Source organism: Carettochelys insculpta, chromosome 18 (assembly GCF_033958435.1).
Source record: "Carettochelys insculpta isolate YL-2023 chromosome 18, ASM3395843v1, whole genome shotgun sequence".
Classification (NCBI taxonomy): Eukaryota; Metazoa; Chordata; order Testudines; family Carettochelyidae; genus Carettochelys; species Carettochelys insculpta.
The window spans coordinates 65,255-83,681 of record NC_134154.1 but is presented as its reverse complement, the minus strand read 5'-3'; the positions used below and the strand labels follow the sequence as shown (position 1 = coordinate 83,681).

The 18,427-nt window shown below is 51.4% G+C and overlaps 1 protein-coding gene across 1 annotated transcript in view; it reads right to left on the bottom strand.

Annotated features, from left to right (window-relative positions):
• POLE (DNA polymerase epsilon, catalytic subunit) overlaps positions 1-18,427 on the bottom strand; it is a 45,280-nt gene that overhangs the window by 8,844 nt on the left and 18,009 nt on the right. Inside the window, exons 16-35 of the mRNA XM_075012281.1 lie at positions 18,270-18,377; positions 17,265-17,393; positions 16,898-17,000; positions 16,620-16,766; positions 15,645-15,790; positions 14,141-14,289; positions 13,635-13,727; positions 13,256-13,400; positions 12,148-12,305; positions 7,431-7,626; positions 4,273-4,487; positions 3,959-4,061; positions 3,671-3,751; positions 3,467-3,589; positions 3,122-3,340; positions 2,598-2,807; positions 1,608-1,751; positions 880-1,020; positions 313-466; positions 118-224 (exon numbers count right to left, since the gene is read on the bottom strand). Coding sequence (XP_074868382.1) covers positions 118-224; positions 313-466; positions 880-1,020; positions 1,608-1,751; positions 2,598-2,807; positions 3,122-3,340; positions 3,467-3,589; positions 3,671-3,751; positions 3,959-4,061; positions 4,273-4,487; positions 7,431-7,626; positions 12,148-12,305; positions 13,256-13,400; positions 13,635-13,727; positions 14,141-14,289; positions 15,645-15,790; positions 16,620-16,766; positions 16,898-17,000; positions 17,265-17,393; positions 18,270-18,377 — 2,871 coding nt within the window. The remainder of the gene's footprint in view (positions 1-117; positions 225-312; positions 467-879; positions 1,021-1,607; positions 1,752-2,597; positions 2,808-3,121; positions 3,341-3,466; positions 3,590-3,670; positions 3,752-3,958; positions 4,062-4,272; positions 4,488-7,430; positions 7,627-12,147; positions 12,306-13,255; positions 13,401-13,634; positions 13,728-14,140; positions 14,290-15,644; positions 15,791-16,619; positions 16,767-16,897; positions 17,001-17,264; positions 17,394-18,269; positions 18,378-18,427) is intronic.

Below are 18,427 nucleotides of genomic sequence, written 5' to 3'. Positions count from 1 at the left end.
CCTCAGGGTGGCATCTCAGCGTGGAGACAGGGCTGGAGAGCAGCGCTGCCTCGCTCCTGTGGGAGTCGCACTACAAAGCAGTGTCTGAGCCCCTCCCTGCACACCCTATAGCCTTACCGTGTCCAGCACGAAGACAGAGGCCTTCCGCTGTGAGGGGATGAAGAGGCCAAAGAGCGCCTTGCTGCCCTGGGAGTTATGATAGAGGTAGATATGCCGGATGCTCCCTAGGAAAGCAGAGAAGACATGTCAGAGGCCTGGGCACCTACCAGGCCCCCAGTCCTCCAGCTAACAGATCCAGCTTGGAGGCCTCACCTGGCTCAAGGTAGCTGAACTGGGCCAGTGAGCGCATCTCCAGGTGCTCCAGAGCAAAGGTTTCAGCCTCCCGACCACTGAGATGCCTGACCAGCTGCCTGCTGACCATGCACACGCAACCCAGATGGATCAAGGCACGCAACAGTAATGGCACCTGGGGAGGGGTAGAGCTTGTTAGCCCCCTCAGGAAGCCCTGGTCACAGATTCTACATGTATGGTGTGGGTGGGTGTGAGGGGAGGATCTGCAACTTGTTCAATAGTTTTGTTATATTGTCACAGGTCCCCTTGCGCTCTTGCTTGGAGACCTGCTTCTCCTCCTGCACAGCTGAGGGTAGCGCACAGCAGCTTATGCAACAGCTTCATTTCTGTGGAGGGAGAGCTCTACTGAGCCAGGACACTGGGTGGGAAGGCTGTGCTTCAGACGCTCTGATGACAGGTGATACCGCAGGCAAGGGGCTCAAAGGCTGGGGTTATTGGGTGCAGAACCCTGAGGACAGGTTTGATCCACACTTTAGGAGCCAGGTTTCTCTCAGGATGCAGAGCCCCAGTGAGAACTGACATGGTCACCTGAGTCTCGTACACTCCTTCGATGTCCGGGGCGGACAGGCTGGCATTGATCTCATTGATGTGCTCTTGATACATGTCCTCAGGGACAGAGTACTCATACAGGTTGTAGAGCAGGTTCGAGCGGGGCAGGACCCTAGTCACCTGCCAGGAAGACACACACTCAGAGGGCACTGTAGGCCATTCTGCACCCATCCCACAGGCTGGCAGAGGCCCCAAACTCCCCCAGGGGACCTATGTAGCTACAAGCACTCCCACAGCTGGCTCTGATCCTGGCTGAATTGGCCATCCACTTCCCAGTGCTAGCCCATTCCCATGCGGAAAAGGGGCATGTGGATTCATCCAACCTTTACATCTCAAAAGCACAACTGCCTGCCTCTGCTCAGGAGCCCAGGCCTTGACTAGCATGGGTAGCTGCAGGTACGAGTGAGGGGCACTGGCTTCGCTGGGGAGGGAGGAGCAAGTGTGTTGGCTGGGATAACAGGGGGCTGTGAGTTGGGACGGAGGGGCACCAGAAGACTTGTTGGGGAGAGCAGGGGGCTGAATCTTGGGGCGTTTGCAGAGCTGGAAGGAGGACCAAATTTAGGATGGCAGGGGTTGCAGATTGGGTTTAAAGGGTGTTGGCAGAGCTGGGGAGAGGGACCTGCACTTTTACTCTCGCTGACAGGATTTCACTCTCTGGAGAGCAGGGAGAAGCCTGTGCACTGCATGGCCAAGCGCGCTGCCCACACCTTCCGGTAGGCAGCTCCCTCCTCTGGCTTGGCAACCCGCTGGTTGACATAGAAGACCCGCAGGATGCTCAGCCTGATGCAGTGCAGGTCACTCCCGATGACAGCCCATAGCCTGAACAGGCCTGGCTGGCTGGTCTCAGCAACCTGTAGGTGGGAAGGCGGCTCAGTCACCCAGCAGGAGGCAGGGTGCAGAGTGCTACTCAAACTACCCCCTTGGAGAGCTTTCTTCTAACTGGGACCTTGCCTAAGACCAGCCAGAGAAAGCTGCTCCCTCTGGGCCACCAGCCACACAGGATGTTCTTTCATCCTTTGGGCTGCAGGCAAAGTTCTGGCCAGGCCATGCTTTCGCCCCTCAGTCCCTGGCATGTGCTCTGTTACTGCCCACTCAAGGGGGGTCTCCCCATGGGGATGGAGGCCAAACCCTCCTAGCTCAAATCCAAAGGCCCTGTGCCAGGGGAGATCCCTGCTGGGGTCTTGTCCAGGAAGACTTCAGTCTGAGCCACTGCTTCGAAAAGGAGCTGCACATGCCACAGGGCCCTTGGCTCAGACTGCAACAAGGGTTAGCAGACATTCAAACATTCTGTGCTTGGACAAGGGTGTGACTACTAGCACACACAGGCTGCAAGCAGTTCCAAGCTGGCAGGCAGCTTCCCAAAGCCACAAACAGGCCCTGCACCAGCAAGAGGCTGGCTGCCCAAATGGCCAGATGGCAGCAGGCCAAAGCCCAGATGCCATTTCCCTCCCCAACTTGGTTGGCTGGGATCAATGGCAGCAACGTAGGGGGCGAGCACGTAACTGGCAATGGGGTGAGCCAGGCTTTCCGCCCAGCAATCCTGTCCAGAGACAATGGAACAAGCCTCATTGCTGCCAGGGGAGCTTGTGTACATACAGAGACACCTGATCTCCTCCAGGAGAGCGAGGGAGTGAGCAGGAAGGATTTCCAACCAGAGGCTGAATGCCTGTGATGACTCCTCACTCCAAGTCTAGTACCTGCACAATTTGCCAGGGCAGGTCTAGGATGCTGCGCGCCGTCCTGCGCAGGTAGCTACTGAGCCCCTTGGAGGGCCCATCCCGGATCAGGCCCCCACTCAGAATCATCTCGCCATCCTCCAGCCGCTGCTTCTTTCGGCGCACCTGGCGCTGCCGTGCCTGCAGCTCCCATTTCTTCTTGTGGTAGCGGAGCCAGGCCAGGCGCTCCTCCTGATGGGAGAGCAGTGGGGGAGATTGGGACAAAGGTCATGGAGACAGCATTAGCTACTGTGCCCAGGAGCCACAGATATACCCAGCATGGTCAGGGCAAGCCCAAGACATGGATATCAACTACCGTTCTGCCCCAGCTCTGGGAGAGACTAGGCAGCTGGGCTCAGGGTGCTGAGGTCCCCCATGCTGTCCCCGGTAGGGGGACACTTCCCCTCTCGGATCCTGGACATGGAGGGATCCTGAGGCTACTGCTGCCCCCTGCTTCCCAGACTGGTGCTCTTCCAGGGAGTGTCTCATACAGGACCTTGTTTTACCTTGGTAGCGCCAATGGGTGGCGGGGGGCCTAGGATCTCCCGCCAGGACTGGGTCAACTCCAGGTTCTGAGAGATCTCCTGGCTCTCCCCTGCTACTGGGATCCGCTTGCGCTTACTGGAGATGGGAAACAACAGATGTGGGGGCTTGGCAGCACCAAAATCCTCCATGTCAGCAACCTGCGTGCAGGGCGTGCTCTCTGGGGGCTGGTTGGCGGTGACCTGGGTGGGAAGAAAGGGGCGGGTGTCTCAGCCATGGTGGCCAGAGTGCAGGAACACAGGGCCTCACATGGCCTAGGTAAACAGCATTGGCCAGTCCCCTGCCAGGTCCCAGCCTCACCCCATTACCTGTCTCTTGCCTTCACTAGTGAAGAGCTCGTTGATTTTCTTCTGCTTGTACACATCATTCTTCTCCAGGAGCTTCTTGTGCAGCCAGTCGGGATGTCGTATCCGGGGCACGGGGTTCTTCACCTGCAGAGACAGGGCCTGTCACACTGGCCGCAGGGGAAGGGGTCAGGGAACCAGTTCCTCCAGGGCCAGCCATCACCTTACCTGCTGCAGTGCTGCAGGGATGGTGATGATCTTCTGGATGGTGTTGCCCAGTCTCTCAATATAGTAGTCCCAGTCCAGGATCTGGAGACAGGGACAAGGTGCCAGTTAGCACTGGGGGTGCCACAGCAGTGGGCTGTCCCCTAGCCACATCGAATTTGGGACTACACAGCCCCTTTGACCATGTAGTGGCTATATCCTTTCCTGGGCACTAGTGATGGGCAGTTACCCCCATAGCAGCGCTCACAAGGGAGCTGCTCTGAGCTGCTCTCAGGGTCCCCAGTGACTCACCGTGCGAATGTTGAAGTCCTGCAGGGATGGGCTCTTCAGCCATTTCCGGAGGTAGTGCTTCCGCACACTGAGCTCGGCTTGGAAGATGGCCAGTGGGATGGCCCTAGGGGAAACAGGGGAGCAGTCATTACCCACTGGGTGATAGCAGCACAGAACCCCCTTCCCAAGCATGCAGGGAGACCTAGAGTCTTCATGGCTCCCCATTAGGGCTGAGCACAGCAGCTAAATGCAGGGGCCATCGTATCCCCAGGCCTTCATTATGGTCTGTCACCCCAGGAAGAGACTTCGAGCCCAGGCCCTCAAAACGGATTTACCTCTCAGTGACTGGTGACCCTTCTGGTTTTTTGGAGATGATGAATCGACAGCTCAGCCCAGCATCTTTCACCATCTGATCCCCCAGGAACTCAGCCAGGCGCTTAGCTGTGCTGATGGAAGTGGACTTCTGCTCCCCATAATCCTCCAACTTGCGAGACATGGAGCGGTTCTCGGAAATCAGCTCAAACAACTCAGAGTCTGGCATGTTGGCAGCCTGGAGAGACAGAGCATCTGTGAGAATGCTGCTGCTATTAGCTAGTGCTGCAGGAGTGTACAGTGTCTGGAAGAGAGAGTGTTGGGGGCTACATGATCTGCTCTCTGCCCTGGCGCTTACAATCTGTGGTATATTGAAAACAAATGGACTGGAGCTCTGGGGAGAGCCCGGTTTCACATCTGGATCTCGGACAGAGAACTGATCAAACATGAGAACAGCCACTGGTGGCTCCCAAGTGTCCTATGGGGACCCTGCACTCTCGTTTGTTTCCTAGCGTTGCTCACTCCCCCTAATTTCTTGTCTCTGCCTGTAGGTGCTCTCTAATTCTAACCCAGGAAAAGTGGCCAGACTCCACTGAGTCCATGCAACCAGGGCAGCACACTGCCCTGCAAAAGTCAGTGAGATGAACCCAGCAAGGGCACAGCAGCACTGCCCTGCCAGGAGAACCAGCAGTAGAATCAGAGCTGCTACAAAGAGACATCTACTTAATTGTCTGATTCCATCCTTCACTAATGACTCTTACTGGGCTGGCCAAATCCAGGTGTCATCACAGAATCACAGAATATTGTGGTTGGAAGAGACCACAGGAGGTCATCTACTCCAATCCCCCGCTGAAAGCAGAACCAATCCCAATTAAATCATCCTAGTCAGGCCTTTGTCAAGCCTGGCCTTAAGAACCTCTAAAGATGGAAATTCCACCTCCTCTTTAGGCAACACCTTCTGGTGCTTCATCATCCTCCAGGTAAAATAGTTTTAACTACTATCCAAGCTTGATGATCTCCACAGCAACTTGAGTCCATCTGCCACCATTGAGAACAGCCGCTCTCCATTCTCTTTGGAACCCCCTTCAGGTACTTGAAGGCTGATGTTAAATCCCGCCTCACTCTTATGTAGACTAAACAAGCCCAGTTCTTTCAGCCTCTCCTCAGAAGCTATATGCCCAGGCTCCTGATCATTTTCATTGCCCTCTGTTGGACTCTCTCCAATTTGTCTACAACCTTTCTGTAGCGGGGGGCCCAAAACTGAACGTAATACTCCAGGTGTGGCCTCACCATTGTTGAATAGAAGAGAATAATCACTTCCCTCAAACTGCTGCCAGTGCTACTAATGCAGCCCAATAGGCTATTAGCCTTTTCGGCAATGAGGACACGCTGTTGACTCATCCAGCTTCTCATCTACTGTATTCGGCAGGCCCTCTTCTGCAGACCTGCTACTTAGTCGTCAGTCCCCACCATGTAGCAGTGACTTGGGAGTCTTCTGTCCTAAGTGCAGGGCTCTGCACATCTCTTTGTTGAACCTCATCAGATTTCTTTTGGCTCAATCCTCCAATTTGTATAGATCACTCTGGACCCTCTCTCTATCTGCAATGCCTTTACCTCTGCCCCCAGCTTAGTGTCATCTGTGAACTTGCCAAGGGTACAATCCATCCCATTGTCCAGATCATTAATGAAGATGCTGGCGTTGTAACTGCTTTGGAGGATAGGTCATAATTCAAAATGATTTGGATAAATTGGAGAAATGGCCTGAGATGGACAGGATGAAGTTTCATAAGGACAAATGCAAAGTGCTCCACTTGGGAAGGAACAATCAGTTTCACACATACAGAATGGAGAGAGACTGTCTAGGAATGACTACAGCACAACGGGATCTAGGGGTTATAGTGGACCACAAGCTAAATATGAGTCAACAGCGCGATGCTGTTGCAAAAAAAGCAAACACGATTCTGGGATGCATTAACAGGTGTATTGTGAACAAAACATGAGAAGTCATTCTTCTGCTCTACTCTGCACTGGTTAGGCCTCAGCTGGAGTACTGTGTCCAGTTCTGGGCACCACAGTTCAAGAAAGATGTGGAGAAATTAGAGAGGGTCCAGAAAAGAATGACAAGAACAATTAAAGGTCTAGAGAATGTGACCTATGAAGAAAGGCTGAAAGAACTGGTCTTGCTTAGTTTGGAAAAGAGAAGATTGAGGGGAGACATGACAGTGGTTTTCAGGTATCTAAAAAGGGTGTCAATAAGGAGGAGGGAGAAAACTTGTTCTTCTTGGCCTTTGAGGATAGAACAAGAGGCAATGGGTTTAAACTACAGCAAGAAAGGTTTAGGTTGGACATTAGGAAAAAGTTCCTAACTGTCAGGGTGGTCAAACAGTGGAACAAATTACCAAGGGAGGTTGTGGAATCTCCATCACTGGAGATATTTAAGAACAGGTTAGATAGTTGTCTATCAGGGATGGTTTAGACAGTACTTGGTCCTGCCATTAGGGCAGGGGGCTGGACTCGATGGCCTCTCGAGGTCCCTTCCAGTCCTAGTATTCTAAGATTCTATACTGAATAAAATTAGTCCCAGGACTGACCCCTGGGGCACTCTCGTTGATACCAGCTGCCAACTAGACACTGAGCCATTGATCACTACCTGTTGAGCCCAATAATATAGCTGTGATCTTTGACCAGGCTTTTCTCCTCTTCAGGCAGAAGCCACAATGTGGAGCCTGACACCACCACATTCCTGATAACTGCCTGATGTCAAACATGGGAGTTGGTTCCCTGCAGCATAGGAGAGGAAAAGCCAGTCTCCTGGGCTCCATTCCTGGCTCTGCCTGGCTACTTGTCTGAGACAGCTGGGTGGATGTGAATAGCAGAGTGATCCACCTCTACAGAGGGGGCTATACTCATCCCAGGAGCTGCTGGAGAGGGGCAAATGCTAGCTCAGTATGGACTACAGCAGCTAAGACTGCTGCAAACAGACCATCAATAAGTGTTCTTTGGCTGTCATGACCCTGGAAGAAGCGAGGGCACAAGCAGGTCTCAGGAAAAAAAAAAAATCCACCCTTCCCTTAGCTCCTTGCAGCAGAGATTTAGTCTGCCCCTTGTCCTCCGACCCAGAGGATTTGTCCCCTCCAGGGCTCATGTTATTGCACAGCAAATCAAGGGGCTGGGCACTCACCTTGCTGTAAAGCACATCAAGCCAGTAGTCTGCCACCTTGGCCACAGAGGCATAGACCTCCTCCAACGTGGTGCCCTTCAGGAAGGCCTCAAACACGGATGACTGGAAGATCTTAATCAGCTGCAGCTCACCCCGCCGCTTCACTTCAAACCCTTTCAGCTCAGCCAGGGACCCATCCTCATTGAACACAGCATATCTGGAAGACACCACTCATGAGAGGCGTGTGTAGCACTCCAGGGCAAAGCCTTCCCCTGCCAGTAGAGATGGGCCCCACTAGCCTCTAGGACACTCCCAGCCACGCAGCCAGCCTGACCAAAGACTGCAGGCCTAGAACATAAACCCAAGCCTCTGAAGCTAAAAGGAGGTAAGGGGTAGCCAAGCCCTTCTCCACAGAGCTCCCAGCAGGGAACATTTCTCACTACAACACTTCTGGCAAGGAAGGGCCATTGGGCACTGTGTGGGACAGGCCAAGCAGAGCAGAGACCAAATAGGGCACTGATCCATGCCTAGGAGCAGGGAGAAACAGGTGGTGAAGGACAGGTTGTGAGGAAATCAGGGCAGAGCTCTGGATTGCTTCCCAGGGTAGGATGAGGAAAGCTGTCTGCTTGAGTGGCAGGAAGCTGTTGAGGCAATTCAGAGAGAAGAGAGAGACTGAAATATTATATCTTCCACCCCAAAACCCAGCTTTCTGCAGTTTGCAGCCCTGCCCCAGGCAATCACCAAACCAGCTTGAGCCTCCAAGGGTCACGCTCTCCTGAGAAACTGGGTGTCTGGAGCAGAGCTCATAAGTATCCCCAGTACTCTGAAAGTGCTGAAGGAGGGACAGTCCCCACACAGGGGCCTCCCAGGAATGGTGAACATAGAGAACTAAGGAAGGCCCTCTGCCTTCAAAGTGACTATGGGGAATTGGTAGGACTTGTAGGCAGCAGTTGGTTTAGTGTGTGATAAGCCAAGGTGCCCACCCAGATCAGCAACCACATGCACCTGTCTCCATCCTGCAGCTATATGGTGTTAAGGTGCCTGGCAGCTTGCTCCAGTTCCTTTTCAGATATGAATTAGTATTGCAGTTGGATGGGGGCAAGCAGCAGACTATAGAAAAGGACCACACAGCTCTAAGTAATTTGGTTAGAGATGGTAGGGAACCGCTTTCTTCTTTGAGTGCTGGCCTCATGGATATTCTGTGATGGGAGACTGACAAGCAGTATTCATAGGAGGTGAGTGGGAGTACCTATGCTGTATTGCAGACTGGAGGATCACAGACAAATGAGGCATCAGCTGAGGTAGCCTGTGCCCTGGACATGCCTTGAAGGTTGGAATAGACCCCAAAGTTTTTGTTCTGGCAAAGCAGGTTCCCATTCCCTGAGCCAGAGACAACTGATTACAAAGCCAGGCAGGAGACAGTTATGGGAGGTCTCCCTGGACCTTCAGGAGACACTGGAAAGCCGAGAAGAGGTGAATCAAGTGTCCATGCTTATATAGACTCAGAAAGGGAAACGGGAACACTGACAGCCAGCAAAGCTGAAAGAAGATGACCGGTGCAGCCCAGGTTCCAAAGGCAGTACCCCTACAAAGCAGGCAGCAGTGCCCACAAGGGCCATTAGCTTCCAGCCACTCAACTCTTGCTAGTGGATCCCATCAGCTGCGTGTGTGCCACAGCACCACACCTGGGAGCTCACCTCCGCCAACACGTTAAACCCCAGGAAGGTGGCTGACAGCAATACCTGATGCAGAAAGGACATGTCTGTCTCAACAAGTGCACAATGCCTCCTGCGGCAAAGCTGGTAAATTTCAGCATAGAACCCTAGCAGAAATTATGCTGGAGCATGCTGGTGGCTCTTGAAGAGCAATGCTGCAGATGGACTGCCATGTGCTAGTCAAACACAAAGGCAAGGAGGCATAGCCAAACACTTGGTAAAGACTGGACCACAGAAACCAAACAAAGAACAGAAAGAGAAAGAAGTAGGCTGACTTGATTACTGTATGATCATTCTGCCACTTAGAAATCAGGATGGGGGCAAAAGCAGGTGATGGAAATAATTACACAATGAACTCCAAGAACAAGCCACTTACTAGACTCTGGAACAAAAGAACACTATAGCGGGGTGGACAACATGCAGCAATGATGCACAAGTTGGAAAGTGGGAAATCAGTCTATGTGAACAGAGATGAGAAGGCAAAGGGGAATTGTACTGTGATGCACACAGGACACCAACAGCAAGAGAAGATGGCAGGCACCTGGAAGGACTTGCTTTGGAGCTAAAGCTGAAGGCAAGCCAGGTTCTTTTGGCATTTAGCTTGTCTGTCCTTGGATGTGGAGATTTGGAGCAGTTACAACAGTGCAAACTATGCAACCACCACAGCAGTGCCCTAGGAAGAAATTGACACATTTTTAAAGATCTACAGAAAACACATGCAATTTCAAGAGACTTTAAAGGATTGGACTGGAATTCCTGGTCTGAAGCAACAGGCAGATGTAGATGAAGAAGATGAAAGAGGAGAAAGGCAGAAATGTGGCCGCCTATGTAAAAAAGTCAGGTGAGAAAGACCATGACAGATGCTGTACTTTAACTGCAGATACAAATTACGTGTGGAGATCACATGAAGTTGGTTATCAGATCATAAATTACTCATGGCAGCATGAGACAGAGAAACTGGAGAACTGTTAAAATGCAAATTCTTAGATACATGCAAACTGAAAGAGCTAAGGATCAGGAAGGAATTAAAAAAAAAGCCACATGGAAAACCACCATGTGTCTACTAAAGGAAGAAATTAATGGTGAAGAGACATGAGAACAGCGTAGAAGAGGGGATGACTAAGTGCTGAGATGCAAGAGTAGCGGATGAAGTGCTTTCTCAAGTGCCAGAAGCTAAAAGAACAAAAAAGGAGGATGCAAATTTAAGAGCTGAGTGCAGTAAGTTGACTAGGGTGACAAACAGAACACAAGCAACTGGATAAGAGAACAATGTAAAGAAGAAACGTAACACAGGAGTTACACAGCAATGTAAGAGAAATGAGGGGACAGATGGGTTGAAGGTGTTGGGAAAGAAGGTAAGTATGGAATAATAACTGAGGATGTCAAGCAAAGACTAAGCCATGGAAACAATATTTTGAAAAGTTAGTTCAGGTGCAAAACATATAGGTTAAAGGATCTTGAAGTTTCTCAGTACAAATGTGGGAGAACAGAAGCTGGAATTCTTAGAAGTAACAAAAGTAAAGGAAGCATGTGATAGCGCTGAGAGATGAAATGGTAGTCACTTTATGTAGCAGAATTATGCAGAGCCCTCAGTTCACATATGATTCTGACGCAGCATTGTCCTAGGACGATTTACATGGAATAAGTGATGAGGTGGATTGGGACAGCAGAATATTTGGACTGAAGATCAGCAGGGAAGATACAAGCACTATGGCATATGGAAGACAAAGGGAAGAGAAAGATCAGAACAAATGAAAAAGTGTGTACACCTTGGAGGACTAGTAAGCCCTGGGTAAGTTTGTAGTAAGCCCTGGGTTTTGTAGATTCAGCATGAAAAGAAGAATCTGTCTAGTCAAGGAAACATTTTGAAAACTCGACTTGCAGAAGGGTACGGATATATTGATAAAAGCAGAAGTCAGTATATCAGAGGCACATGTCACACCAGTACTGTCAGGGAGTATAAGAAGAGCCACTGAACAAAAGATTTTGACCGCAAAAAGGAACTGACTGGGGGAAAAACACAGACCACCACAGATAAGAAAATGATTAGGGTAAGAAATAACGCTGTTACAAAAGACTCAAGACAGACAACAATGGTGGTTTGGACACAACGAGGATCTCTCACATGGTCTGTATCAGAGGGCAAGGACACATTGGATACACACGGGGAAGAACGATGCAGAAGAGAGCAGTAAACATGAACAAAAGCATGAAGCTGGCACAAGGCAGAGTAGTAGAAAGACTTTATTTTGGCCCCACTTTTGCTGCTGGGCTGACAGACAGAAAATCCAAGAGAACCGCCAGAGCACATCGCTGGGCCAGAAGCTTAACAGGATTCAAACAAGGATCAGATATTTGTGTCGGTCAGAAGAACAGCAGAGTTACGGGCAACAGGAAGGCATCTAAGCCCTCATGCCCAAGGATATGAGCCAAGCTCTCAGTGAAGGAGGCTTGGAAGGAATATCTCCTACCTGTCCCTTGTGGATGTTTCCTTGCTCTGACCTCTGAAGGACACTAGACCGGGGGACCACTGGTCTAACCACATTTGGCCATTCCTACACTTCCAAGTGTTCAATGGGGCTGAGGGCTGCAAGTCTGGGAAAACTGGGGCCAACCTAATTCAAAAGATTCTGTGGATGTGACATGGAAGCTGTATGGTTAAAATCTTTGCCAGCGAATGCCAGAGCTGAGGCTACCCCAGCAATACTGGGCACTTTTCTGACCTCTGGCACGTTTGACACTTCTCTTTTGGTGAGCCACAGAGTTAATAGAAAGCGTTCCCTCAGCCCAGCTCATGCCACTGAATGGCTGAGGAATCACTTCCCCTGGGGGTGCTGTGCAGCCTTGTATACACTGCAGCTGGAATTTCCACTTTTGTGTTTTCCAAGTTCTGTGCAGCACTAGCAATGACTGCTCCTCAGATAAGGAGGCAGGACCTGGCTAGCCTCACACTGCCCTCAGATGGATGGAGAGCGCAAACAGCAAAAGTACACACTGCAACTCCCCTTTTCACGGATGCTCACCTTTTCTTCAGCTTCTTGCCTTCCTCCTTAGAGGCTGGGAGGATCATGGCCAGGTACGGGCCATCCACTTCAAAGAAGATGCTGTTCTCTGAGCGGGTAACATAGGTGAGTGAAGCTGGGTCCACCAGCTCCTGGTACTGATCATTTGTAAAGCCTTCCTGTAAAAACAGCATCATGAGATCTCATCACTGGCCCAGCAAGCCAAGTGGAGAAAGGGAGACATTTCCCCTGCCCCCTGGAGTGAACCCCCCCCTCCCCCAAGCACCTGTTGCGCCACAAACAAACAGGGAGGAATTCAAACACTCCCTGGACCCTCACAGGTCATGGCACCAGCCTGTCTTCCACAGCCCTAGGATGGAGCTCCCACCTACAAGCCAGATGACATGCCAGAGTCTCACCTCCTAATCAGCACTTCAGCAGGACACAAAGTAAAAGCTTTACAAAGCACCTTACTCTGATTCCAGCTAGTAGGTGGCTGGACAAAGAGGAGCAGGGTGTGCTGGATTTGGACCAGAGGAGAGAAGGTGCTGGAGAGCTTGTTAAAGCAACAGCCACTGCCCTGACACAGGATTTAGTGCTGCATTACAGCAAGGATCATAGCTCATTGTGCTGGATGCCAGTCTCTGTAGGTGCCAAAACCAGGTACTTTAGTGGGGACTGATGACAGACAGTCAAAGGCATTGCACAGGTCCCTTGGGTCACAGGCCCATTCAGCCAGTGTGCACACACTGAAGGGAGCATATGCAATGAACATACTAACCCTGCACTCTCTCTCTGCAAGGTTCTGGGACTGCCAACCAAGGTTCCAGGCTTGTGCTAATTGTTCTACAGGTTGGCACTGGGCGAGCAGAAGTGCAGCAAGTCAGACTACAAGGGCCTGTTTGTTACATGGCGAGACAGCACTAGAAGAGAAGTTGTTCTCTGGAATGGCCCTCAACTGCTGTAATTCCCAACAAAGACAGCACTGGCAAACCGAGCAGTGCAACCTTCACTGGCTCCATCCAAGGGTGAAAGCCAAGATTATGCTCAGCACTGGGACAATGCTCCACTGGATTGCTCCACTGCTGTCTGCCCTTCTCTATCTGGCCTATGCTGGGAATGGACTTACCTTCACCAGAGCGTTCAGCATGGCACCAGGATAGGAGATTGTCACTTTGGGCTTCTTTGCATTGGTTGATTTGATAACAAAGTTTTCTGGGAAGCTGTTGGGAAGGGCACACCAGATTCCATCTGTGTCCAGCTCCAGCGGCCTCCTAGGAAGGGATAGCACATCTGAGAAGAGATATGGGCATGGCCTTTCTGCAGAGCATGCCCAGTGAACACAGGCAGTTGGACTGGAAAGTACTTGGATATGGCAGAACCTCTGTACCCATAATCAGGCCCATCAGGGATTCACAAGCCCTCATGCCAAGAGTCCTGCAGCAAAGGGCCCTTCCACAACCTACCTGCAGGACTCTGCCTGGTGGTTACGCCCCTCCAACACTTACCCAATCTGCTCGATCAGCTCCCTAGCCTGGGTGATGATGTTCGCGCCAGTGAAGCAGACAATACCAGCCATCTCCATGGAGTACCAACGGGCCCTGTCAGCAAGAGAGGCCAGGCTTGAAACAGAGCTGGCAGTAACCCACACCAACCTTTGAGAAAAGAGCATGGCAAGGAACCCCAGAAGAGAAAGTCTAAGAGCAAGAGTATCGTCTTGTGACAGATCATAACCCCTTTCCCTTCCCCTGGGACTGCTTTGTTTCTTTCTCTGTTCAGTGCCCAGCACAATGGGGCCTTATTCTCAGTTTGCCTCAAGGTGTTGTCATTAGTATCAATATGGGAGAGGTACACGGATCTTCTGTACCTACAGGCTTGGGAACCAGCGAGAAGCTGGAGAAGGAAGGAGCAGAATCACTGGAGTGACCCTCCTTCCCACAGCCTTTCCAGCAGGGAGCTGGTAGGAGAAGCACGTGCATAGCTCCCCTCAGAGGAGGCTGCAGGCAGCACCCACCCTTTGCGCATGACGTAGCCATAGAAGGAGTTGAGGATACACTTGTGCGCCAGCTGCAGGGAGTCGTACAGAATCTCCATGTTCTTGCAGCGCTTCACTTCAGCAGCATCTCCCACCTCTGTAGCGGCAGACAGCTTCTTCTTCCACACCTGTGACAGACAGACAATCCCCCCAGGTTAGCATGGTCCCAGCCAGCCGCTAGACACTAGCCGTGGCCGGTAGACCCCAAACAGAAGTGCCAGTATGGCATGGGTGCTAGGAGAGGGCATATCAACGCTATTCTCCGTTCACCTGGACCTGGGGAAAAAGATCTCGTGCCAGACAGAGCTCAGCTTTCATGCTTTACCCTCAGCTATGAAGCACATGCTCCTCACAGGCATCACACAACAGCAGCTAAGCTGCCATCCCAGCCCCTCCAGATCAGCTGTGTCCCCATCTCATTGTACAGGCACTGGCAAACTGCACAGGTAGGAGGAGTCTCGAGAAAACTACATAATGGAGCCAAGTGGGCTAGGGCCTTTGAGCCCACCCCTATGGCTGGTGTCAGGGCTGATGATAAACTGCCAAGTAAAAGATTGTTTGTGCCTTTGCTGAGCTGTATTGGAGACAGATTCAAGGGTCTGTCGTTTCCCACACCCAACATGCATTAGGAACCTCAGGTCCCAACTACCTGCTGCTGCAGGGCCTGGGACAGGCCTGGCTCAGGCACTGGGAAATCACAAGAGGCTGATAGCTGAGTTCTGGGCCCTATGATGTGGGGCAAAGGGCTGCAGAGTCTTAGGCAGCATACAGCTCAGAAAAGGGAATAAAACCAATAATGGGCTTTGTTTCCCAGATCCCATCTTTACGCCAATCCCTTTAATGAGTACCCACAACTAAGCCCCTCTATTCAGTAGCTGGGATTCCACAGCCAGCTCTCCCCAGTACCTACAGTAAAATTACTCTATTGCACCATCTCCCTGCTCCATGTAGGAGGGGAGTTGTCCTTCGGGTGATTAGGATGCCCCTCTCCTGTCACTCCCTCACCTAGCTCTCAGCCTTTCCCTCACCCAGCCCGTGTCAAGGCTGCAGTCCTGTCACCCCACAACTATCTCTCTGTTGAAATGTGCTGCCCCAAACTGAACCCAGGGCAGGGCTACCCAAAGGGCAGGAAATGGGATGCCTCGGTACACGGCTGACTAAATCTGGGACAAATTAAACAAACAGCTCTCAGCTCATTGGAGTAGCAAGTAATTGGGCTCTGGAGTTGTTCATGCCTCACAGCTTCTGGATGGATCAGTGGGGAAGACCCAGGCGTGCCACCTCAGCCATCTCGGAACGGCTACAGAGACTGCTCGTCTCCATTTGAGATGGAAATCTGGCCTCTGAGCTCCTGAGCCACCCTCTCCTCAGTGAGGTTAGCAGCCAGCCCTGGTGGCTTTGACAGGCAGAGATAAGCTCCTCCAGTCATGAGCCACTCCTGGCTCTCCCACTGATACCCAGGGCACAGTGATCTGTGCTGCACCTTGTGTAGTCCCTTGAACTCATAGCGACGGTCTCGGAAGGCTCGCACGGTGTCCACGTAAAAGGAGTTCTCCCGCTGGCAGATGGTGGTGATGCGCTCCTCCACCTTGGTGACATGCAACTTCTTATACGCCTTGCGGCAATAATCTGTGCCAGAGAGACAGCAGAGGCAGCTCATACCAGCATGCCCACAGAAGACGTCTTGCCCTCCTCAAGTGAGTACAAGAGAATGGCACAGCCACTATGCTCTGCTTGGGGCAGGACATATTAGTGGAGAGGAGCAGCTGTGAACACACACAGGGGACAAGATGGAGGGCATAAAAAGGTGATGGTGCTTTATTTGTGCTCCACTCACAAAACCCAGCCCTGCCGGTAGCTCCAGAACAGGGGGATGTGCCTGCCAGACAATGCCTCGTGAGCAGTAAAAATGTGCACAGTGTTAATGTTATTAGTCAACATCAGGTTGAGCTAAACTAATAGGAGATGAATGGGGCTGCTCACATCTCACACACCACAGCACTCTCCACACACTATAGCACAGAGCCGTGCCTCATTTCACGCCCAGAGGGTTTTCTTCATAACCCAAAGGGTTGAAGCTCACTGCCAAAAGTTGTGCAGAAAAAGGGTCCTACAAGAGAGATGGCATAACAGCCTGCTGGCAGCACACAAAGTAACTCCAACTTCAAGAGCGGAGCAGAGGCAGCAGCTTACAAGCACATTAAGCATAGGGGCAGAGGAGGCTGTCTAATAACTTGTGTGATCTGCTTGTGTAGGACAGCATCTACCATTACAGGCTGAGATAGGTAATCCCTCATAGCCCACAGGTTGCACCAGAATGGCCGAGGCAAGTAAGGGAAGCTAATCTGGAGAAACACTTTCAGGGGAAGTTCCCCTTCAGCAGCTCGATGAAGCTAACTGAACCACAAAGGTGCCACATGCTTCAATCCTGGCAAGTGTCATTTTAACTGGTTCTAACCTGCCAGTCGCTTCTTCTCATATTTGGCCTGCTCCTCACGGGAAAGCTCATGAAATGCCCGAGGTGGTCCATCCGGATAGAGCGAGGGCAATTTCTCTGACTCCAGCTGCTGCTGAATGCGGTGGTACTCACTGCGGCTCGCAGGCACTGCAAGACAAGGACAGTCATGAGCACATCTGAGCAGGAGTCAGGGCAGGACTGTTCTAGGCCAGCTGCCAGGGTCACCCTGCAGCAGGGCACCACAAAGGAACTTCTGCAAGCAGCAGGGCAACACTCACTGAATTCCCCTCTCCACTGCCAGGTCATCCGGCGCTGGCAATTAGCACCTGGCTTGTTAAAGTCACAGGCAGCACACGTGGCCTCGTCCACTATTGCTGAGGGCTGGAGAGAGAGACACAGTAAGATATCAGAACATGGCCTGCCTCTAAAGCTGGGTTGGGCTACAGCCCAGGCCTCTAGCTACTGGAGGCTCTTCTCGTCTTACCAGCAGGCAGACATATTTATAGCAAGCCCTTACAAATGCCCAACTCGGCACAGGACACAGCCCTGTCACCACCCTCCTCCTGAGCAGGAGTTAGAGCCCACCAGCTGTCTCTGAGCCCTGTCCCACTGGAATGCAAATCCAGGAGGAAGCTGCCTACCCACCTGCAGCCTGTTTGTAAGTATGATGTTGGGATACATGGCCCCTACATCCAGATGGTAGATCAGGGGACACTCAATCCGGTTTGGAATGTCCTTCAGGCAGGATAGCTTAACTTTGATTTCATCACACACCTGTGGTGAGGGGAAAAAGGCAGAGACCAGATCAGAATGAATAAGCAGCTGAGCAGAGAGGGTGCATGGCTTCCCCTTCAGAGAGAAGGTATGTCACACAAACATCCCCTAACGACAGAATGCACGAGGCCTCAGAGTGAGAGCCAATGGAGCATGAAGCTTCAAATGAGTTGAGTTTTCTTCACTAGAAGTGATTCCCCTTCATCTCAATCAGACGAAACTGCTTCTGTTGTCAGCTATTTAACATAGTGTAAACAGGGTCAGGACACAGATATGGGGGAAGGAAGGGAAGAGGTGAACTCAGGATTGAAACCGAAGGGGAGCAAATACACAATGCTAACACCCACTGAACAGGAGATGGGCTTGATCTTAAGAACAGCCATACTGGGTCAGATCATAGGCCCATCAAGCCCAGTATCCTATCTTCCGACAGTGGTCAATGCCAGGTGCCCCAGAAGGAATGAACAGAACAGGTAATCATCAAGTGATCAATTCCCTGTTGCACACGTCCTGCCTCTTTCACAGAGAGGCTAGGGACACCATCCATGCCCATCCTGGCTAGTAGCCATTGATGGACCCTTCCCCCCATGAATTTATCTAGTTTTTTAAAAACTTTACTACAGTCTTGGCCTTCACAACATTCTCTGGCAAGGAGTTAACTGTGTGTTGTGTGAAAAAATATTTCCTATTGTTTGTTTTAAATCTGCTGCCTATTAATTTCGTTTGGTGACCTCTAGTTCTTGTGTTGTGAGAAGGCATAAATAACAATTTCTTATCTATTTTCTTATCTAGAGGAAATCCACGTAGTGCCTCCTATGGGCACCAAGCCACATCCCAACCATATGCAGGCAAGATTCAGGACTAGGCCTAAATTACCTCCTGGAAGTTGGTGACTTGATCCAATGGCAAGCCCTCCTCTTCCTCGATGGCATGTTGGAGGGTCTTCTCCACACGCTGCAGCAGAAAGTTGAAGGCAGCTGGATTCTGGGGGGACACGGAAACAGTGTAGCAACGAGGCAGTCTCCAGTCCCTGT